We start from the raw sequence: 24,133 nt of genomic DNA, 5'->3' as shown, positions 1-24,133 counted from the left end.
GTGGTGAATGCTTCAGAAATAAATATTACCTGAATTAAGGTAAAGCCGTTGATCATTTTCGAAGAAAATTGATCATCACTATAAAATATTTTGATTAAATTTCAATTCAACGAATATCTGCACCAAAATGAATCAGCAAGTGCCGGTTGAAGCCACTGAAGGAATTTTTGCTCTAAATCAAATGTGTTTCAAAATTTATTTAATTTTGTGGAACAATCATTGACGCCCAAGTTCGCAATCATTGAATAATGACGATTTCCATAACTTTACAAGGAATGGGATAATCGTTACCAAAATGAATCAGCATGTGTAGGGCACTATTCTAAACAACTTGTTGAAGGAATTTGGTCAAAATATTGAAAGCGACGCAAAATTTATATCTTTGAACGAAATATCATGACAATGATGGAAATCTTCACGTTAAACCTTGACAAGAAATTTGCAGACAAGCTGATTAGTTCAATATGAACAGTAGATAAAAATAAATAAAATCAAATCAGGTTCCCCGGGAAATATTTTTTTCCGGGAAATCCCGGGAATTCCCGGGAATTTTTTTCCCGGGACGGGAAATTGGACGCTCTATCTAGGAGGTCTAATTAAAAAGTTCATTTTCCGAGTGATTTTATAGGCTTTCCTCAGTAAAGTGAGGAAGGCAAAAATGAAACGGTAACTGCAACACGTAGGTTTTCGGGCTTGTCTTCGCGTAATTTTGAGCGTTTTTTTTACACGCACAAAAGAAAGTTGGATCGACGTCATGATCATCTAGTTATCTTTGCAATTCACTCAAAAAAAATGTCCCGATTGGTTAAGTTATTACCGTTCCAACTTTTTTGGGGGTTGGTAGTTGGAATCAAGTTGGAATGATAATTTATGTTGATCTTTAACGGCATTGTTTTGAAATTAGTTTCACAAATTCATAACGGCATTTGAAAATTAAATAACACTTTTACACACACATGTATTATTTTTATGTGGGTTTATATTTAAGTGGTTTTGTCTCAGGTTTGAAGTTGAAGCTATGGGACATTTTCTCAACTTAACGAAAAACTAATATTTTCAGAAAAAGGCACCTTTGGCCGCTATTTTTTTAATCTTATAATTAATTAAGAAACAATAAACTATTTTTGCTTGAAGTACGATTTATTTCAAACAATCATAAATCGGCCATGTTTCTCTTTGGCTCAAGAGATTGTATCTTCGAACATATATATAAAAAAAAAAAAAACAAAAAAATACCTACAACTTTGCCGATGGTACAAGTTTACGAGTATATACACATACAGCAAAAAGGTAGTGAGACTACTACGTGTATTTTATGTATGTTATGAAATATAACACCCCGAATTATGTAACCCATTATGTTTTTTTCATAACGTTTTTCTCTAATTTGAGTGGGAGAGAAAGCATGGACCAACGAGCCTATCTCGATTTATGCTACGTAAAGATAAATGTCTTTTCTTTTTCATGGTTTGGTTTGTTTTTATAAGGCGAGAAACTAGGGCCTCGTAGCGCGGTAGTTAGCGGCTTCGGCTGCCGATCCATATGTTGCTATTGGGCGCGGGTTCGATTCTCGCCTTATCCTCCTGGCCTTCTATCGGATGGGGAAGCCATACTATTTCAATAAATTACCAGGTAGTGAATGAAGCTGATGTAGGTAATCTCAAATACTAAAAACTTTAAAATTCGATATCTCTGGAACGAAACATTTTCATTTCTATCGATAAATGATTCTTATGTAAAATAAGCTTAAACCGATAAACTTCGTTCTGACTTTTTTCGTTTTTTGACGTTTCAGCCATTTTGCATATTCAGCCTCCTGTGATCAAAATTTGTTTTTACGTAACTTTTTCCAATTAGTTAGCGTATATACCTTTTTTTAATAAACTTCATCATCCCGTTACGAGAATGGAACTCACGACCTCTGGATTGGAAATCCAGCACGCCGCTAGTCGAAACCCATCCCCTACCGGCAGGGTTGCGAATGAGCGAGCGCTCACTCCAGCTGGAGCGTGAGTTTTTATCAGGTAGCTCGTGCTCGCTCACGTGAGCCGGTGAGCCAAAGTAGGTAGTTGTTTTTTCCTGTTGAAGCATCTGCCTGTTTGAAACAAAGTTTCTAGAACTATCTCAGCACAGGCAGCAAAAACAAACAAGAAAGTGGTCGAACAAACAAAAGTAGGCAATAAAACGGATTTGATCGATGAACCGAAATTTACGTTCTATTTAAAATCTAGACATTTTTCGAACAAGGAACAAAAAACTAAATTCATAATGTAAACATTCATTTACGTGAAGAGATGCACTGTTTGTTCACAAATCAAATCCATATTGGACCATATTGTATTGTTGTTATGTACAAAAATATTGACAATAAAATATACATAAATTTATTTTTAAATAATCTTTTAAACAGTTACAATCATCCATGTTCAAAAAATCATAAATAACTTGTAATTGAATATATACTTGTTGGAAGAAGTTTGTTTCGTGGTGAAAAATATTGACAATTTATTTGATTTGAGTCAAAAGGGTTATTTCAACTCTTAGGAATTTTGAGGCATATATTTAAAAATAGAACTGTTTCGAAAATGTTACCCTTTTTTCTAAAATGTTTGCCAAATAAAGACTAACCTTATAGAAATGATTAGCCGTTTCTAATCACTGAATCACTGAAAGATTTAATAAACGGAATAACTTTTTTTAATGGTAGCTCATTCTGACCCGCAATCTTGAAATGTAGTCAAAACACTGATTAGGTACATAAAAACAGTTTAATGTTATATTTTAATCAACCAAGCATTTATCCTTGAATCGAACTTACCAAAGCATAAATCTTCTTGAATCCATTCATTGTTTTGTAAGTTTTTCTAAGGTTTCAAAAAAAATCAAATTATTCGCTCTACAGCATTGTCTTGGCGTTCTCGATTACGAGATTCCAACTCCTACTCTAAGGTTAACAGGCCCTTTTATTTAGGCGTCTATACCCCTCCGCCCCTCTCTGCTACAATAAGGCCTTTATTTAAAAACATGATTGATGAAAATAAGCTATTCCAATTCATATATCATAAAATTTGTTCACAAAGTCATATTTCCACAGCCCTACTGCACCTTACGCAAAAAATCCATCTAGAATTAAAAAAAAAACTTTCTCAAAAACGTTAAATGATTAGCGACACGTCCAAAATGAGCGCTCCGTGAGCGAAATATGAGCGCGAGCGCGAGCGTAGAGCAAACGCGAGCTGAAAAAATCGGAGCAAACGTGAGCGCGGGCAAACGTGAGCTTGCTCGCGCAGCGCTCCTCCTCACGAATGAGTGAAAAGTGAGCGCTCATGAGCGCGTGAGCGCGTGAGGAACGCAACACTGCCTACAGGTCTGTATTCCCAGTGAGCATATTTACTCTTTGAAGGGATCTGAGCCCATCACAGGAATTGAACCCATCACCTTCCGCTTACAAGGCGAAACCGGTACCCTCTCGGCCAAGGTAGCTCGGCACCTTTCTTAAGTATTGAACTGATTCGCGTTCGAACAAAACCATCGAAATTTTTAATATATAGATTGGCTGGGGAATACGATGGTGAGGTCAAATAAAAAAAATAGTTGAGGTGTTTTGAGATACGGCCATTTAAAGATTTCAATTGCGCAAAAGGAAAAATGGCATTTTGATAAAATGAGCTTAAAAATGAGCCATAAGTCTTATTTTCGGCTTTCCAAATGTTATGAGAAAACCAGGGGGTGCTAAAGGTAGCCATCTTAAGGGTTGAGATTGATATCGCTCACAAACTGCGCACAGTAAAAACTAAAATATTTTTCTATTTATATATATATATAAATACGATTTTCAAAAAGTTCTCCGATCAAATTTTAATATGGTTCCCGGTGTAGGGCATGCCCATAGGGGCTCTCATGCCAAATATCAGCGCATTTGGTTGTAAACTGGCTGCGCGCATCAGTGTTGAAGTCCTACAGGTCTGGTAAAATCAAGCGCCAACTTCTGGTATGGTCAGGCCTAAGGGGAATGATCTGGAGAACACTTTTCTCGAATATTGGATTGGAAAACATCAAAGATATGCAACAACAAAAAAAATTAAAATGAAAAGATATAGTTTCAAACATATGAAACTAACGATTGCAAAATGAGATCAAAATTGATAACACATAACAAAAAAGGCAAAATAACAGCAACATCGAAAAGAGTCTTCAAAAAAAGTTGGTCTAGACCCCCCGACGAAATATTTCGCCGGACCCCGCAAAATGTCGAGATAGAGCCCTTCTTTCATGGTGCCAAATAAGACTTGCCGAATTTTTTATCTTAATGTTCTCCGAAAAATACAGCGTGACTGAAGTTGAGATCATTAAGAACAAATGTGGCCGGCGACCTAATTCAAGTCACATGGAACGTTTACCTTAGCTACCAATTTGACTTTTAACTACAGTTCTGGAGTTTTTTTTTGAAAAGGTCCAATAAACCAAATTTTCAGTTTTTGCTTTTTGGGTGTTTTTGAAACCGCCTTGAGTTAGGGGTATTAAAAATCACTCAAAAAGCAAAAACTGAAAATTTGGTTTATTGGACCTTTTCAAAATAATCTCAACCTCCAAGATGGCTGCCTTTAGCATCCCCCTGTTCCAAACATTGGATTGAGAATTTACCTGCGTGTCAGATAGGGAGCTGAATCATGCTGTTTCATATCCCTTGGTATGGCATTTCAAAACATCAGATATGGTGAACATTCCCATGTAAGTGATTTTGGCGTTATATTTTTTAAAAGAATAATAAAATTTTCGTGTTTGAAGCCATTACAAAACGTAATTTCATCTCAATTTAAGTATTTGTATAGTCACAAAGTATACATTTTACAATAAATGTATATCACTATGCTTTGGCATACCTTGAATGTTCAAAAGCAGAGTGCCATCAATTGACATTATTTGTAGCTGTCATCAAGTTTGATGAAAATACCATTAGTGTTGAGTTGAAAATTGTATTTTCGTTTTATAATTCATGAAAAATATATTTGGAGATTTTGGAAAGGCTTCGTCACAACACATAGAAAACGAATAAAAATTGGGAATCGTAAAATGCGTAAAGGCATTCACGTTGCGTTAGTATTTCATTACGTTCTCTGGAATTACCACCGTTCTCAAGTGAAACCTCCATTTATGTGCAAGAATAATGCGTTTTTATATGGTGTTGACGATTCTGGACTTCCGAACATTTTATGCAATAAAATTAAAAAGTTTTCTGATTTTAATAGCATCAATATGAAGGATGGTTCATTTTTGAACTTTTCTACAAATATTTTATCTAGAAGATTAATAATTTTATTTAACAGTCATTTGTCGTATTTGTTTGTCCAACTGAACTTTTCCTAATTATTTCTTTCCACAGATCCACTTAAAATGGCATCAAGCGAAAACAATAGCGATGAAGGGGGAAGTTATGATCATATGATTCAGGTTGACCAATTTAAATATCTCAAAGATAAGTATAGAGACGTGGTAGCACAGCTAAAGACAATTTCCAACGAAAAGCAAAGGTAAATAAACATAAAGCTCGAAACAAAATGTATGTTGTTTTGATAAAAGTTATCGAATTTTATTTCTGTTTTTGGATTATTTGAGCGTTTTTTGCAGAATGCATTGCTGAATTGCAAAGAGACGAGTTGTTCCTTTTAGTTCCGCTTTATATTTTAAAATATCTAGACAGATACGTATTTCGTTTACTAGTCGAGAACAGTACATTTAAGAAGTCTGAGAGTAGTAGAGGAAATGCGTGTCTGTCAAGATATTTTGAAATATAAAGTCGAACTAAAAGAATCAAATCGTCTCTTTGTATTCACAACATTATTGAAATTGGGATAGAATAATTTTGTATGCAGAATTATCAATGTTTACGGTTAAATTGTTTTGTTACAGTTTTGTTATGCATACAGACAAAATAGTTAGTTGCATAAACGTTAAAAACTATCCAGGTTTAAAAATAATACTAAAATTCACTTTCAAACTGCATAAGCAGGACAATTACACTTTCCATAGCTATTAACCATTTCAAATCCAAAAGTATGGCATATGTTGAATGAATTATTTATCCACCTTTTTTTTATTTTTTAGACTGGAACGTGATTTTCAATTGCTGAAAAAGGAATTAGAGAGTGGAAAGGGCGAATTTTTCAATACCTATCATGAATACAATATTTTAAAGCAGAAGTATGATAACCTTCGTTTGCGTTACGATGAATTTGTTAACGATCCAACACACTGCATAAAGTTGTGTGAAGAGTTAAAAAAAGAGCGAAACAAATATAAAGAGCTGTTGAAAGCAACAGAACTAGAAGTAGAAACGGTTTTATCTGAAAGAGGAACAGTTCTTAAAGAAAACCAGAAACTTTACGATAAAAATGAAAGTTTAGAACGCGAGCTTCAATCAGCTTTGCGTTGTCGGGATGAATCAATAAAAGAGTGCGTTTCATTACAAGAAAAAATAGAAACGATAAAAAGCAGAGATTTTCACCAACTTGCTTCTGAAACAAGTTGGAACCGTGAACGTACTGAGAGTAAAGATAAATTTGACATGGTTTCGGAAAATTTAGACTCTGCCAACCGAGAAATTGAAAGGCTAAAGAAGGCACTAGATAAAGCGAAAGCTGAAATAACAAAATCGGTTCAAGAGACCGAAATCGCTAAAGGACGCAGAGATTGGGCAATATCTGAACGTGAAAAAATAGTTCAAGAACGAGACAGTGTGCGCAACCTGTGTGATGAAATAAGAAAGGAAAGAGATACGGCAACATCTAAACTTTTAGCAGCTATTCGAGATAAAGATGAAGCGTTTAAGGAAATTGAGCAGCTCACAGAACGTTTAGAAGCTCAAAGTGTTTTGAAGGATAATATGAACAATAATGTAAACTCTGGCGATCTTTCTAATAACTCAGTAGAGAGCAGTTTTAGAAGTTCACATTATAGCGCTTTCAGTATGGAGTCAATATATGATATGGATGCTTTACAACAGTTTCGATTAGCCGTTGTTGAAATAGACACAACATTATTACAAAATAATGTTTCCGAATGGGGCCTGGAGATAAGTGACGATTTGGAAGATTACACGGAAAATAACACGTCGTCACATAATATTGGACCCTACGTGTTAACAGTGGAGCACGATTCAATGTTTGCTGGCCACCTGGTACCAAATGATATAATCTGTCAAATAAATAACATTGATTGCACAACATTTTCTAAACGAAAGATTTACAAAGCAATCAAAAGTAGTCTTCCAATATGTACATTAACCATTCGGCGACCAGAGAAACGGCTATTACCTGTGCAAATAAGTTTTCTTAATGGGAACAAAAATCATGGATTGCACTTGGAAATGGGAATTTACATTTCAAAAATTGATAACGGATCCTTAGGTGCGAAGGATGGAAGATTGAAACATGGAGACCGAATAATTTCTATAAATGGGAAACCTACAACTCATGTAAAAAATTTAAGTGAAACAAACACTATAATCAACGATATGAGAAACAACTGTCTAAGTCTTGTCTTAGTAAAAGATCTACTTGACTTCAGTCATGGCTTGCGATATCTAGATTCTAGAGTAAAGCATTTACACAGCACGAATAGTTGTACACAAACTGACAATATTTTAAGCAACTTTGATGCTGTTCAGCGAGATAACATCAACCGATTGAGTCTGGATCTCGACAGCAATACACATTTTCTTCCATCAGCAATGCCGTTCAGTATAACAACCTCAAGCACGCCAAACTCAATCGTTGCAAGTACTCCATCGTCATCAAAATCAACAAACTCCAAGTTTACTGGAATATTTCAAAAAATTAAGCAAAGCATTAGCAACCACAAAGACTGCCAGGAAAATGATGCGATCGCAGCACTTGATTCAGTACTCGACAGTGATGATCAAGAATTACCTAGCGTATCTGTGTATTCTAAAACACGCGATAAAAAATCAAAAAGAAAAACAAAAGATACCCAAGAAGTACCACGAGGGACATGGCCACGAGTGACGATGACAGTGCATACTGGAGATAGCCATGTTGGAACAATTGTTCATCGTCCTAAAAAAGAACGCCCAAAATTAAGTATCCCGGTTGATAATAGTGAAAGCACAAGCTATTTTAAAAGTCCTTCTCCAATTGATACCAAAACAGCCTCCTTGCAAGCTGGAACAATCAGTCAAGGTATGAACATGCCGGCATTCACGACCAACAACAAACGAAATTCAAACCCAGTAGTGCAGAAAGATGTTAATCGTGTTTTACAATCTACAAAACATAATTATGAGTACAGTGTTCCCAAATCAAATTTGTTTTCTACGATGGATAATAAAGGTTCGCAATCGAGAACTTCTACGTTCGATACTCGCGCTAATAGCAATTTAGTTAATTTAAACCGTCACAGCTTGAATTTGTCTTCGCTCAACAGACAACAACTTCAGCCGCAGCTTACACAACAGCAAAATTCTATAGACTTTTTATCATTGAAAAGCAACAATTCAATTGATTCCTGCAAAAGCCCGGTGGGGTATTTTCCAGCAAAAGCATCAAATAAAGATCGTAGTGACAGCTATGTACCATCCAAAATAAAACATCAATCAAAATATTGCAGTGATAATGAAAGCATTGATATTGACAACGCATCAATAACGATTATGAACAATATGAATACACTGCCCCATTCCCACACGAGAAAGCAGTCGATCGGTAATGCAAGTAATTCATCATCAACAAACCGAGCGACTGTAACCTCTGGCACTGGAACTTTGAGCTATCCATTGAGTTTTACATCTTCTGCGTTTCCTGGAATTTCAATGATCCAACAGAGCTCTGGTACGATGAGGCCATCGAGTAACATTTTACCTTCAGGAGAGTTTCTGAGTGTCCAGCAGGCTGCACATCATTCACATGGATCATCTATTGATTACTCGTTCAATCGATACAGTCAGATTCAGTCTTCTAAAGAGGAGGTTCCATCCGGTTTCATAGGGCACAGCTATGAGGGAGGTACTTTTCCTCGTAATAAAGTTCATCAAGGGTATCGTATACCATCTAATCAAAGTGTTACGAGCCGAGGAAGTGGAATAAAAATCAGCAATGGTTCGATTGATTACTGTAGCTCTGAAAGAGCGTCCCCAATCCCAACTTTTCGAGTACAAGTGTTGGAACCTGGAATGGTATCGGCGACAAACAAACGAAATTCATTGCAAGACTATAACATGCGAACCAAACCAAATATCGGCGAGCTCCGATACGTTCATATTGACAAAAGTGAATCAGCAATGTCTCTTGGCATTAAAATATTTTGCAGAGGAAATGGTGGTGGAGTTTTCGTTTCTAATGTTGGTGAAAATAGTCTTGCAAGTAAAGTCGGCCTACACATTGGTGACCAACTGCTTGAAGTTTGTGGAATCAATTTAAGGAAGGCAACCTACGAGCTGGCAGCGCACGTGTTACGGCAATGTGGAAACTCGATTACAATGCTCGTATTGTACAATCCAGAAGTTTACAATAATCTAACTACCAGTGAGGACAATATAGGCCATTCGAATTCTCCAACACCGCAAAATTCTCCACGAGCAATGGGAAGGTCAATCATTTCAGCCGTCAATACAACAACTGTGAATGCAATTTCGACTATTGTTCCAAGTGTGCTTTCCAGTAACGATGGCCAACAATCTCAACTAGCAAACACTTCCCAGGGTGTTCATTATAAAGAACAACCCCGACTTATCATCATGGAGACAAGAAAAAGCTCTAATCTGGGGATCAGTTTGGTCGGAGGAAACGCTCATGGAATATTTGTACATGGAGTTCAAAAAGATTCGTTAGCTGACAATGCAGGCCTAAGAATAGGAGATCAAATCTTAGAATTTAATGGTGCAGATCTGACAAGATCGACCGCTGAACACGCTGCATTAGAGATAGCGAAACCTGCTGACAATGTTGCTGTATTGGTTTTGTACAACATTCAAAGTATTTGTGCAGTGTGTTTTTTTCATTGATCAAATCATTAATAGTTTCATATTTATTGTAGAATTCAATCAAATCAAAGATAAACCAGGTGATGCATTATACATACGAGTTGGATTTGACAGAAATTGTGATCTTGGAGATTCGGAATTATCATTCAACAAGGAGGAGGTACTGTATGTGGACAATACAATGTTTGGCGGTGTTCCGGGAAGGTGGCGTGCTTGGAAACTGGACGAATACGGGCATAAATTGCAGTGTGGAATAATTCCCAATAAGCTCAAGTATTAACGCAATAAGGCAGGTTTAATGAAACGTACTCGCTAGTGAAATTTTATTTTAATTTCAGAGTCGAAGAAGAATTGAGAATGCTGGGTGATTTACAAGATGTTGAGACTACAGCACGTAGGGGATCCACATCTGCCAGGCGGTCATTTTTCAAGAGAATAAAACCTCAACGCAGCTCGTCTCGTGATTCAAAAGAGCTGGCTAGCTTCAGCAATACGCATCTCAGCTTGTACATTGACGCGGTTTCTTTGAACGATGTTGGACTATGCAGCTACCAGCGAGTTGAAAGATTGGAATGTTAGTAAATTTCAAGTAACAAATGTAATACATTCTCTAATCGTTACCTACATTGTAGATAAGTTTCGGCCCGTATTGGTGCTTGGACCTTTATCGGAATGTGTTATCGAAAAGTTGTGTATCGATTTCCCGGAACAATTTCATCGCTGTCAGCCAAGTCAAATGCGATGTACGAAAGAAGACATGGAAAATGGCGTTCAAAATAATGCAATTGCAGATTACAGACGACGTGGTAGCTTATTTGAATACACAACTATTCAGTCAATCCTTGACAATAAGGTGAGAAGTGATAACATAATTATATATTTCATTGTACCTCAAACGTATCAGCACGCGGATTCCATATTTTAAAATCAAGCTCAAATTTGGTGGGGCTGTTGGTATCATCAAACAGGCAAGAATCTCAATTTCGCAATTGTGAAAGGCCTTACAAAGTTTTAGCTCTGTGCTCTCTTGTACTAAGCTTGCTGGTTTTCCTATCTAGTTAGCATAAGGGAACACAGAGGTAGCATAATGGTGGTTTCAATTTTGTACTTTTTTGCGAAAAATAACAAAATTTGTGCTAGAACCTGGCCATTGATCTTGAAAATAATTTAAAAAAAAAAAACTATTTCTACTGGTAGAATTTTACTTAAAAAATCCATATATTTGGGATTCAGGCTCAGTTAGCCCACCGGATCAAGCCGCTGAATTTAGCAAAAAGTCAATTTTAACACATTCTAGTATGCATCTCTGTATGTACAGTAAAAAAATTAAAATGTTAATGGTGTAACTTTGGAAGGTTGAATATTATCACTTTTGTCAATTTACACTGAAAAAGTGACATTACACCAGAAAAGTGGTGAAGATACACATTTTTTACAGGTAAAATTACACATTTTGTCTGACATAAAAGATGTAGCTCTTCCCAGATGTAAAATTATAATAGATTTTTTACTGTCTGGTTGAAAAGGATATTTAAGCTGAATAAAATTGCCTTTATTTGTTTATTATTTTAAAGCAAAAGTCATGTTTCTATTTGTTTCTTTCAGCAACATCACTGCATATTGGACGTTTGTATATCAGCGGTTGAAAGGCTTCAACGTAATCAAATATACCCAATTGTTTTGTTACTTCGTTTCAAGTCTTCCAAGCAAATCAAAGAGATAAAAGACTCACGTTATTCCTCTGATAAAATCTCAGCTAAAGCGGCAAAAGAAATGTATGAGCATGCATTGAAATTGGAATCAGACTACCGACAATTCATATCAGGTGCTTATAAATTTTCTTTTATACATGCATCATAACAAAACCATAATTTTAATTGTTTTTTTTTCAGTTGTTATTTCCGGAGTAAATATTGCTCACATGTGTACTCAAATAAAGGCTGCCGTTGATAGTGAGCAGAAAAAAATACTGTGGGTTCCGGTGTCAACAAATCTCTAAAAGATGGTTTCTACGAACGTTGGCAAACGGAGACTTTTATTTAATACAGTGGCAATCGAGTTATGAACTTATAAGTTGGTGTAGTTTATTAATGATTTATTCATATTCTGTGGTTTAGTTGAAAATATATATATATACATGCATATTGCGATTAAGATGAGTATTACTTACAATAGTTTATTCGCCGGGACCCGTGGTGTAGGGGTAAGTGTGATTGCCTCTCACCCAATCGGCCTGGATTCGATCCCAAACGGTCCCGGTGGCATTTTTCGAGACGAGATTTGTCTGATCACGCCTTCCGTCGGACGGGGAAGTAAATGTTGACCCCGGTCTAACCTAGAGGTTAGGTAATCAGCTCCATCCAGGTGTAGGAGTTGTCTCCCTGGGTTCTGTCTCGGTGGAGTCATTGGTAGGCAGTTGGACTAACAATCCAAAGGTCGTCAGTTCGAAAACCGGGGTGGATGGAAGCTAAGGTGTAAAAAGAGGTTTGCAATTGCGTCAAAAATCAAGCCTTCGGACACCTAGTTTCGAGTAGGAATCTCGCAATTGAGAACGCCAAGGCAATGCTGGAGAGCGAATAATTAGATTTTTTTAGTTTATTTGGCGAAACTCTAATTAAACAACTTTAAACGTTTAAAGTTGATGTCAATTAACGCATCAGTTTTGTCAAGGTATGATAGATTTGGGCTCCCTGAACGCGCTCCAATCGACAGTTTAGAATTCTAGTAAATTCCCTGCCAATGAATAACATTGTAAATTTCAGTATTAATTTTAATAAATCATCTGAAGCAACCATGTGCACCCTCTCTGGAAGTAATATTTAAAAAAAACCGTGGGTGCGTCTAACCCTAACCGTGGGTGCGTCTCGTTGCTTAAGATGATTCCATAATAATTATACCCGAAATTAACAAAATTGCACTTAATGCACTGGAAATGTACTAAATTTAAATTTTGTCTATTGGACGTGTTCAGGGAAAAAATCTATCCTACCAGAATCGTGATGCGTTTACTGACATCAACTTCACCATTATCGAGTTGTGTTATCATGACAATGTTCTTGTAAACAAGGTTCCTGATATCCCCAAAAAGACTCATTCAATCGCCAAATGCTGAAATTTGGATGACCCAATCTCACCCCCAGACCCAATGTCACCCCTGATGACGTTACTGAACACTTTCTCCTTGCCCTCGCTCTCACTCCAAGTGGGTAGTACAGCGAATAGATTTTGAGTAGTTTTACGGATTTGGCTCAGTTAAAAGTTGATTACAATGACCAACAAAATTTCTGCGCAGACTCAACTCCAGACGAAAGTTTTAGGTCCCTAGAAACATGTGCACTAGGGTGACAAGAAAAAATGAAAATCGTAAGAGATACCCCATGGCTCTAATTTTTAGGTAAAATAAGTAACTGTGCCAATTTTGAGCCAAATCGTTGCAGTTTGTATGGCAAAAATAAAAAAATAAGGGAAAAAGCAAACATTTGAAATAAGACCAAAAGGTGGCGTTAAACGTGTCGGATCATTGTCAAGTGTAAGATTCTTATGTAAAATTTTATAATTAACAACTTTGTCGAAGACCGCAAAATGATCCGAATTAACCCTGAGAATTTATTAACGATTTAAAGAAGACGTTATTGTATGAAACGATTTTTTTTACCAACTTCAACGATAAAAAGCGACCCTCAACCCCTACCGATTTCGCTCAAAATTTTCACAGTTACTTATTTTTGCCTAAGGAATCGAATTAGGGGTATCGTTAATGTCCATTTTTTTTATTTTCACTCTACTGCGTAGTCATTTTTGTCAACTTTTGTTGGTCAGTCTTATCAACTGTTCTTTTTTAAATTACTTACAAAACAAATTAATCCAATAAAAAAGCCTTCTGGATCATCAAGAGCAAGGTCAAAGTAAGGTCATTTTGAGTTCATAGCCTCATAGTACTTCGTATTACATAAATGATGACAAATTAATGAATTTAAAACTTTTCAATTAGCCGAAAAAGTATCTGTGCGTTATTAATAAAAAAATATGAGTAAAGACAACAGTTCTCAGATAAGAAAAAATATTATTAAATAAGTGCAGTTTGAGTTCAAAATGACTGTATTTCATAATTATAAATTTACATCAAATGCATAGAAAGATTTCAGATATGATCATCGTCTTTCGGTCGATACCAATCATCAGTAGCATGACCGTAAATTGCATTTTGCAATTCATCTTCTGCATACTGTATTGTCTCTCTTGCTATTGTTCTCGGGCTTCGCGAAGTTACGCGAAAATCATACGGCAGATCGTAGCATTTACAAATGCAACATGAAGGAAACCTAAACCAATCTGAAAATATTCCTCGGCATTCATTGTGGGGATCATAAGCCAGCAAACGGTGTAATCTATACTGTTGCTCACAGCGACATCCTTCTCGGCAGTACATTTGTTTGAACTCATAAGAACACTTTTCCCAATGAACATATTGTTCAAATGGATACAGATTTAGTAAAGCCAACACTTCACCTCTTGTGTTGTTTGCCCAGAAGGGAGCGACGACTTCTTCTTTAACAGGACATGCGTTCCTAGAGTCAAAGAGACAAACATATTGAAAAGTTAATGGAACGTGGCTTTAAATGACTTTTTTGTGTAAAGTACCATCAGCAAGAGTGACATTGGGTCTAACAAATTAGCTGAAATTTGTATGACCAATCTCAACCCCCCTACCCAGTGTTACGCCTGCTGACGGTATATGCTAATTAAAATTGTAATTCACTTACACTCCTCGCATGTTTATTGTCGGTGGATCTTTTTGTGCAGCATCTTGGAAAAGCAGCCCTTCTGGAGATTTAGAAGCGTTAACTTCTGTTTTATTTTGCTCTATTTGATTAGATTTATCATCTAATTTGTCCGTGGAAATCTCGGGGATGTTATGTTCTTGTGGCTGTATCTTTTCCTCACCATCGGTTGTAGTTGTCGATATTGTACTTGCATCAATGCTGGTTTGTGCATTGATTTCTTCTTCAGCTTCTTTTGCTACCGGGATTGCCGAGCTGCCTGTTACGCCGATGGTGTAATCAATAGTTTTGACTGTTGTGGTAGAAACATTTTCAACCAACTCTATATTTGTCTCCAGATTCGCAATTGTAGATAACTTTTCAATGTCGATCTTTTCTCCTTCAACTTTAGTGGTGGTGTTGCTATTTTTATGTTGATCTTTTTTTTCTTGACCAATTTCTGTGGTAGGTTGAGAGATGTTCAAAAAATCTGGTCTTATGGTGCTCAAAGTTGTTGATTCCATATTAGCGTTGATTATGGTTGGATTTGTAGTTGAGGATGTTTTCAATTTTGACTTAAAAGCTGAGCTTTTCTGAGTGGGTCTGAAATGGGGTTCAGTTATTACATCGTTATTTTTTTCCCTTACGTATTCAAACTGTGTTGAATGCACGTGTTTCATCTTTTTGCCAGCCTTTTTCCTTGAATATCTCTCTGCAGTTCGATGAATATCTTCAATGTCGATATCGTTATTGTCGATTTCTGCTTGTAAAATTGATATGTGTCGCACATCTCCATACATTCTACGCATCAATCCTTGATTTTCATGAACGAATCTCCTTACTGCATGCCATGGATACGCAGATCCTGGTAGATTACAATATGCCTGTACGCTTAGATCGCAAGGAATGGATTGTAGTAATTGTGCGGACCTTCCTTTCCGAGAAGCATTTGGATCACATGATGAAGCTGAGTCGTACCCATAACCACCAGAAGTCAACACAGGTATAATAGTAATTAGAACTAATGGGTGAATCAGGCCCTAAAAAATAGGAATTATTATTATTCTTTTCAAAATAAAAAAGCATGTTATTTTTATTTAAAAAAAAACTTATAATTGAACAAATAGCGGCCTCGTAACCGGTGGATGCGGAGTTCAATCCCACGTTTGATCCAATACAAGTAGTGATCGTTTCCCTTCTGGAATCTATTGCTTAGAAAAGGAAAAGTAGTATATTGTCACAAACTGGACCTTATCAAGACACCTCATCATCATTAACATGCTAATCTTAGTTAATAATAAAAACGATACTTAATCCACCTTTAGGTGGTTGGTGCCTTCCTCACATTCATAAAGTCAATACATTCAGTAAAAATAGCAACATTCCCTTAACATGTTTAACAAATCAATTTTATTACTGATTTCTTTTGATAGGGTTCGCAGACCTTCAATTTTTCTGGCTCATCGGCAAGGTCTGATAAAAAAAACCTATTCAACGAAATTTCACATGGAAGATTCAGACAATATTTTTATCACAATATCTTAGATCCGGCTCCAGAAAGTATATAAATAACACTTAAGTGCCAATAACTTTTGATAGGGTTGTCAGATCCTTGATGTTTTAGGCTCATTTGAAAGGTCTTTTGATTATCTAACTAACGATGGGTCGCATGATGGACCCGGACATAAGTTTTACTGAAATATCTGAGATCCGGCCTCCAAAAAGTGTATAAATAACACTTAAGTGCTAATAACTTTTGATAGGGTTGTCAAATCCTTGATGTTTTAGGCTCATTTGAAAGGTCTTTTGATTATCTAACTAACGATGGTTTGCATGATGGACCCGGACATAATTTTTACTGAAACATCTGAGATCCGGCCTCCAAAAAGTTTATAAATAACACTTAAGTGCTAATAACTTTTGATAGGGTTGTCAGATCTTCAATGTTTTGAGCTCATTGGAAAGGTCTTTTTAATATCATCTTTCTCTGTTTTAATGTATAACATGATAGGGTTTCTTGCAAAAACCACCCTTTTTACAATCTTCCGGACATACGCCAAAATCGTTTTTTAGCATAACTTTTGAAGTACTTAACTAAACTTGCTGATTTTAAATAGAGACCTATGGAACCCCAAGACGGATCGAATGAGACTAATACGGTCAAAATCCGCTCATCCAGTCCGGAGATAATCGAGTGACAATTTTTTTGTCCACCCACCTACACACATCCACACAGACATTTGCTCAGAACATGATTCTGAGTCGATAGGTATACGGTGAGGGTGAGTCTACGAGGTCGAATTAAGAAGTTCATTTTTCGAGTGATTTTATAGCCTTTCCTCAGTAAGGTGAGGAAGGCAAAACCACAGAGTAACCCAGAGCGAACAGTCCGAAGAAATGTCTTTTTATTTTTTTGTTTCCATAAGGTTTGCTGGTTGCAGGCTTCCAATGTTCCTGCGATGTACCACAAAGTGGAACCAAAAATCAAGTGACAGTAATAACTCTGGCTTACTCTGTGTAAAACTGTCACTATATCTGCTTTGTAAATGGCCCCGATACTCTTCAAGGGTGTTCTTCCCTCAGGAAAAGAAAAGTTTTATTTTACATTTTTAAAATTTTTATAGCTGGCCTTTGAAAATTTTCATATTTAAAATAATTTATTTATTTAATCAGTGTAGTTCAAACTTTCAATATTTTCAATTTTAAGGGGGGTTTCGCTTAACCGAATCCATTGCAACGAAATAAGGACGTTTTTGTATTGTTAGCACTTAGTTAGTTTAGGAGTGCGATGCCTGTGTGGACGCTCAGTCCTGTTTTTTCGTGTTATTTTCCGTCTCTTTTGTGTCGCTGTTCGAGTGCATGGGGTGATTGGTCATTATAATTAAATAATGGCATCAGTAGTGCGATGCCTGTGTGGACGCGCAGTCCTGTTTTTTCGTGTTATTTTCCGTCTCTTTTGTGTCGCTGTTCGAGTGCATGGGGTGATTGGTCATTATAATTAAATAATGACATCAGTAGTGGTGCCTGTGTGGACGCGCAGTCCTGTTTTTCGTGTTATTTTCCGTCTCTTTTGTGTCGCTGTTCGAGTGCATGGGGTGATTGGTCATTAAAATTAAATAATGGCATCAGTAGTGCGGTGCTTGTGTGGACGCGCAGTCCTGTTTTTCGTGTTATTTTCCATCTCTTTTGTGTCGCTATTTGTGTACATGGGGTGATTGGATTTCTTCTGATTCGTGTTGTTTTCATCTCTTTTGTGTCGTTGTTTGTGTGCATGGGGTGATTGGTCTTCTTCTTCTTCTTTTTCTTTATTTTTAGTTCGCGCGTTCGTTGGCCAATGAGTTTATTTTTGTCCTCTTTACATAGTTTTCGATAGAAACGATCCGAATTCTTTTTTTCGAGACAAGCAAATCGTATTGCTGGATTAAGTCCTTTCTATATCATCGATGATCGGAAGGCACGCCGACGAATATGTTTTAAGGCTTATGCTATAAAATCATTTTAATGAATAAAGCCCTTCTTACATCACCGTTGATCGGAAGGCACGCCGACGAAGAATTTCTGGAGGATCGCGGTCGAATTAATACTATATTTAAAATTCTAGATAGCTATCTTTCGGATTCGATTGTGAGTAGCGGGACTTCGCGGTTACTATGCAACGTATTTTTGGAGTCTTTTTATATTTTAAATTTATAAGTCCTTTATTTATAAATCATCGTTGATAGGAAGGCACGCCGCCGGTTAAGTTCGTTTAAGTTATTGTTTTAATTTCATTACAATCGGTTACGTGGTGTCCTGTTTTCTTTTCGTTTATATTCGTTGATCGTAATAATTTATTCCAACTGGCAGCTTTAGTATTAACTCATCTACTATTTTTGACATTTGCTCGCGTTATCTTAATTGTACCAACAGTAAAAATATACTGATAAGTCCAGCCCATAGCACTACCGCTCGGTTGGCACGCGTTCGATTAAAACAAACTTTTTAAATAATCAATTATTTATCTTTCCGCAGCCGGCTGCCTAAGATTTAAAATTTCAACCGATAAACAAAATGCTCATGGTCACATCACTGCCACTCGTGAATCCTGACCTCATACCCATCTACTAACCCCCTCAAAACTCATGTGATACTTTGTCGGAGAAGCAGTCGATTGGGCGGTCTCTATCACTCAAGTATCGGACTAACATTCCCATCCACTTCCCCGTGACCCTACCACTGGTCGTGGCCGGCGCCGGTATTGATCAGCATGATAGGGGCCTTTGAGAAGTTGCGAAGCGAGGAAAGATAGCACCCACTTATCTTCCACGGCTCGTGGATGTAACTTCTGGAGGTCCTGGTCAATAACGGAGTAGCAACTGCGGGTGGGCACCTATGCTTATGCTTATGCTTATGCTTATGTTAGCACTTAGTTAGTTTAGATAAGCTTAGCACGACTTATTAGTCCTCTTATTATTACGACCAGGCAAGCATCGGCACTAAGAGCTCTTGTATTGGACTTATCCATATTTTTATGTGACTGTGCTTAACAGCACTCAGCTTGTTCTAGATGGCATATTCGTTAAAAGTAATATTATGCTTGTTACCCATTGTAAAAGACTTGTTTTTATCATGAATAATGTGTAGAAAACATTGGTTCTTTGGATGTATGTTTGTCATATTTTTACGCAACTGTGGTCATAAGCTCTTAAGATAAACTTCTTAAAAGTTCTTTGAGTGCACCTAACATTCTTTTCCCTATATCTCTTTTGGATTTCAATATAATCTTTCCGTGTCCTTGGAGCTCGTGGCGCAGGGGTAGCGGCTTCGGCTGCCGATCCCGATGATGCTATGAGACGCGGGTTCGATTCCCGCCTTATCCACTGAGCTTCTATCGGATGGTGAAGTAAAACGTCGGTCCCGGTTTCTCCTGTCTCGTCAGAGGCGCTGGAGCAGAAATCCCACGTTAGAGGAAGGCCATGCCCCGGGGGGCGTAGTGCCAATAGTTTCGTTTTCGTCCTTGGAGCTAAGGAGTAATTAGTCTAGTTGAATTACTGACACAACATGCTGGGAATCATCTACGCAAAATGTCAAACAAGATCTCTTAAGGCCGCAGAAGGTGTCCATTACTTTTGGGGCAATGACTGTCAATAATGGTTCTGAATTGAGGATCCACAAATAGTAAATTGAAATGAAAATATATACACTCAATCCCCGGTGGTTGGTCACTTTTTCGTTTTACACTTTTTTAGTTTATTGGTTGGTCAAAGTCAAACTAAAAAGTGACGAACTGTCACTTTTGACACGGCGCTCACGCACACCATCAAAACAAACGTTTGGTAGTGTGTGTGTGAACTCCGTGTAAAAGGGGTGTCAAACTAAAACGTGACCCCGTTAGTTTGACAACAGTTGGTGTCAAACCATCGGGGTTTGAGTGTATTTAAAAGAGGTGTTAGAGCGGATGCATGTCTGATTACCACCAATCAATGTTTATTCAGCTTATATTTGCGCAACGCATTTGATAAAAAAAAAACTAATCTTGCGATTATTGAATTAGACCCGGAGTTTCAGATTCCTCTAGATGTCCATACCATACACTTGAAAAAAAAGAATGGTCCAGGTTGGTTGGGTTATGGTCGAGAACCAGCGAGAAAAAGTTTCAATTTTTTTTTGAAGTCTCAATAATCTGTATCGATTACAAATCTTCTTTAATTTGAAATGGAATAAAAAATTGTTCAGAAATGGCCAATATTACACTCTAAAGGGAGATTGTCTTGACGAAGATTTGGTGAAGAAACTCTTTCTCGGAGTAGGGGAGCTGGGGGTAAGACGGCCAGGCGGGGTAAGACGGCCACCCCACTGTTTTAATAAGTATACTAATGAATATTACTAAAATGTTTAGCAATACTGTTCCTCATGCTAAATAATGCATATGGAGTCACCTTTGCCAGAAATATTGCTTGAAACAGTATAAAAATAGCTCAAAATAAACAAATAATTTTTGAGCTCGAAACTGGATGTAATTTTGATGAATTACAACTTAGGCATTTTTGTTAAATAACAATATGTTTTCCTGTCTTCAAATATTTTTTCACGTTAAATTGAAGTTTTCCCTAGATTATGTCCCTCGAAAAAGTTCAAAAAATGCGATGAACTGTTTACAAAACATGTTTAAAAAAATATTTTTTTTGGGGGCAAGACGGCCATCTCCTCCGGGGGTAAGACGGCCACCCATAATTTGTAGATTTTATTTGATATAGGTTATTAGGATGTAACAAAAATTACTTTTTGGCGAGCATTCAAGGGTTTGTTCCGGTGGGCATACTAAGCCTAAATCCAAAATATGAGCTTGATTGGACGTAACAGGAGCTGGCGCTCCGCCTTTCAATTTTAAATGGGATTTAACCCGTAAAAAAAGATTTTTTCAAAAATGTCACTTTTTGAGGCATTTTGGCCACTGAAGCGTTTATTTTCAACATCATTGGCGTGTAGGCCAGATCCTTGCGCATCTTTTGGTATATATAACATTGGTATATATAACATTGAAATTTGGAGCACCCTGGAGCTCGGTACAGACCTTCAAAGTTTGGCATTTTTTCGAAAAATCGGCCCCGGCAAAATCAAATAGCGTCTAGGGCGTCGCGAGGCGCGACGCATATCTTTTTTGCCGGGACCGATTTTTCGAAAAAATGCCAAACTTTGAAGGCCTGTACCGAGCTCCAGGATGCTCCAAATGTCAATGTTATATATACTAAAGATGCGCAAGGATCTGGCCTACACGCCAATGATGTTGAAAATAAACGCTTCAGTGGCCAAAATGCCTCAAAAAGTGACATTTTTGAAAAAATCTTTTATTACGGGTTAAATCCCATTTAAAATTGAAAGGCGGAGCGCCAGCTCCTGTTACGTCCAATCAAGCTCATATTTTGGATTTAGGCTTAGTATGCCCACCGGAACAAACCCTTGAATGCCCGCCAAAAAGTCATTTTTGTTACACTCTAATAGGTTATATTTTTGACGGTTTTTGACTATTAAGACATATTTGTAGATAAAGGAAAAGCATTTTCAATAAAACTATCAATTTTTAATCAAAATGCTGTTAGTTACCGTTTCGACAACATTCTTTACTGTGATATAGCAAAACTCATTGAATAGTATGACATCCTATCAAACTTTTCATAAAAATCGCTTATTTAATATTGTTTACATAATTTTGATTTACTTATTCTAATCGAAATACACAGACTAATTTTTTTGTATCACATTGTGTTTGTTTTGTAGTAAAAATTCATAGTTTTTCATAAAATGTGGTCGCAATAATAGGAAATTCACTGAGCCAAAATATGAAATCTTTTAAACAGCATTTTTCTTCACATTTGAAACCTGATTTTTTCAACCAAAATAGTTATGATGTTCAGAGAAGTCTGTTGAACCAACCATGTAGGTGTTTGGGTGGATTTAGCAAAGTTATCAAGTTAATTTATAGCACTGGTCGTCTTACCCCACATGGGTGGCCGTCTTACCCCGCGTATTTCATATATATATACGATTTCAATTATTTTTTTAAAATTGCTGAATAGTTTTGAAAATTGGTTTTTAGACCAGCTAATTTATGTCATTTCTATAATGGACTAGTAGTAGAACAATATGTACGTAATTTGAGATCAAAATAATCTGTTGTGTAAATTTTATTAGACTTCTCTCTTAGGGTGGCCGTCTTACCCCCATCTCCCCTACTTGATTACATTATAGCTGAATTTGCAAATAATTTTTGAAACAGGACCATAGCGTATGTTTATTTGTTCCTTCTAAATGATAGGCTACTGTGCGGTAAAAGTTACCTTCAGATGCATGTCAAACTTTTTGTATTCATTGTTCATCGATATTTCAAGCACGTGGTTTATCGGTTATATGCAAACAAACCTCATGAGCAAGTACATGTTAAATATACCGGGACTTAACGACACTAATTGTTTTTTCTTAAAGAAGGATTAACTTACCAAATCGTTACGAGGCTGACTTTTCATATCCTTACTAGTTTGTCTTAATCATGAGAAAAAGGGCTTCAGTTGTAAAATATGACATTCATTTCATAATAAATGCACCTGTAACCAAAGGTACACTTAGTTCACGTATAGTTCACTTTAGCAAAGGCATTAATTTACCAAAATAAGTCAGATTCGTAAGCCAAACTACTGCATCTCCCATATGAAACTGTTTACCATAAAGATGCACACTTTCAACTTTCTCCTTTTCATTTCATTTCATAAACTGCTCGCATAGCGTTGCTTTCTATTCACACCTTTTCAGTCCAATCATTTGGACGTAGAGCACAAGTATATATAGTGATTGCACAAGCGTGGGCACGTGTAGTTCTGCAATAATGATTTTGATAACAACAAATATTTTAATTCTAATATTAATGACTTGTAAATGAATAATCGGTGCATCTGTTAGATGTGTAGAAACGTTTTGCAATCTAGACACTTTGACACTAATTGATTTTTAAATCTCTACAGCATTTATATAAAATATTAACGTGTAAAATAAAACTCTACTGTAAGTAAACGTATGCTCCCCTTGGACGTTCAAAATTAACTGTTGTACAAGACAAAATGTTGATACTGACAACTTGGAACTGTGTGAGGCGGGAGAAAGACGATATACTGGAGAAGTTTTTTAGTAGGTCAGTAGTAGCGCTCTCGCTTTGCCGTCAATCTGTCGGAGCTGATCGTTGCTCGCTGCACTTTGCGAACGTAATCGCTATTTGGCGTGCGTGCTCGAATGATAGGTAGAAAAGTGAAAACGTCTGATCAATTCAGCTAGCAGCAGCTTAGAGACGAAACAATATTAATCTGTTTCAAATTAAAATAGTTTTGTTGATCGGAAGGCACGCCACCGGGTGAGTTCGCTGAGGTTTTTTTTTATTGATATTTTTTATTTTGGACAAAACAAGCCAAAATTAATCCCTCCTTCTCACTTAGTAACTCGAGCTGCAAACCAAATCGGACAGTACATCACGTTTTGTCGCATTGCTTTTGTAGCCGTACTTCTAGGTATATCATTATTATTATTATTATTTACATTTAAACATCTGCTTGTAAAAAACGAAATTTCCTGCTGCATTAAATAGAGAAAAAAATGGTCAAACCAACTCTTATATGACAGTGTTGGAATTCGAGCGAGAAGAAGGGAAGCTAGGCTCGCTCGTGAGCGAGGGAAAGAGCTTGTAGTACTTTCCTCTCCTTGTTCGCTCTCGCGTTTTCGTTTGCGTTTTCGCTCTCGCTGCGAGCGCTCGCGAGCGCCTCATGCTAGCTGTTCAATCCAAGCTAGCAATTTGTTTATCCGATTGACGCGATAATATAGAGGTGTAAATTCAATCGATGGGTTGTTTTTTTCG

General features: G+C 36.8%; 2 protein-coding genes across 7 annotated transcripts; one reads left to right on the top strand and one right to left on the bottom strand.

Annotated features, from left to right (window-relative positions):
* The first annotated feature begins 4,928 nt into the window (after positions 1–4,928).
* LOC6048351 (disks large homolog 5) lies at positions 4,929–12,147 on the top strand. Of its 2 annotated transcripts, none has more exons than XM_038253693.1 (8): positions 4,929–4,961; positions 5,384–5,531; positions 6,106–9,989; positions 10,051–10,270; positions 10,336–10,571; positions 10,630–10,850; positions 11,603–11,822; positions 11,890–12,147. In XM_038253693.1, exons 2-8 carry the CDS (start codon positions 5,395–5,397, stop codon positions 11,994–11,996), a joined length of 5,025 nt encoding a protein of 1,674 aa, XP_038109621.1. In that variant the 5' UTR covers positions 4,929–4,961; positions 5,384–5,394; the 3' UTR covers positions 11,997–12,147. The 2 variants fall into 2 exon arrangements, with proteins under 2 accessions (XP_038109621.1, XP_038109620.1); XM_038253692.1 differs by having other exon boundaries at positions 4,935–5,096.
* Positions 12,148–14,068: 1,921 nt separating this feature from the next.
* LOC6048349 (protein spaetzle 4) lies at positions 14,069–23,489 on the bottom strand. Of its 5 annotated transcripts, none has more exons than XM_038251748.1 (5): positions 23,363–23,489; positions 22,899–23,108; positions 22,734–22,838; positions 14,761–15,797; positions 14,069–14,565 (listed from the first exon to the last, which is right to left on the bottom strand). In XM_038251748.1, the coding sequence occupies exons 3-5, from the start codon at positions 22,758–22,760 to the stop codon at positions 14,139–14,141; spliced, it is 1,491 nt and encodes a 496-aa protein (XP_038107676.1). In that variant the 5' UTR covers positions 22,761–22,838; positions 22,899–23,108; positions 23,363–23,489; the 3' UTR covers positions 14,069–14,138. The 5 variants fall into 5 exon arrangements, with proteins under 5 accessions (XP_038107676.1, XP_038107675.1, XP_038107673.1 ...); XM_038251747.1 differs by having other exon boundaries at positions 23,292–23,431; XM_038251745.1 differs by lacking the exon at positions 23,363–23,489 and adding an exon at positions 23,161–23,308.
* Positions 23,490–24,133: the final 644 nt, after the last annotated feature.

The sequence above is a fragment of the Culex quinquefasciatus genome, chromosome 2, assembly GCF_015732765.1.
Source record: "Culex quinquefasciatus strain JHB chromosome 2, VPISU_Cqui_1.0_pri_paternal, whole genome shotgun sequence".
NCBI classification, from domain to species: Eukaryota; Metazoa; Arthropoda; class Insecta; order Diptera; family Culicidae; genus Culex; species Culex quinquefasciatus.
Note: the sequence above shows the minus strand (reverse complement) of the source record. Positions and strands in the feature narration are given on the sequence as shown.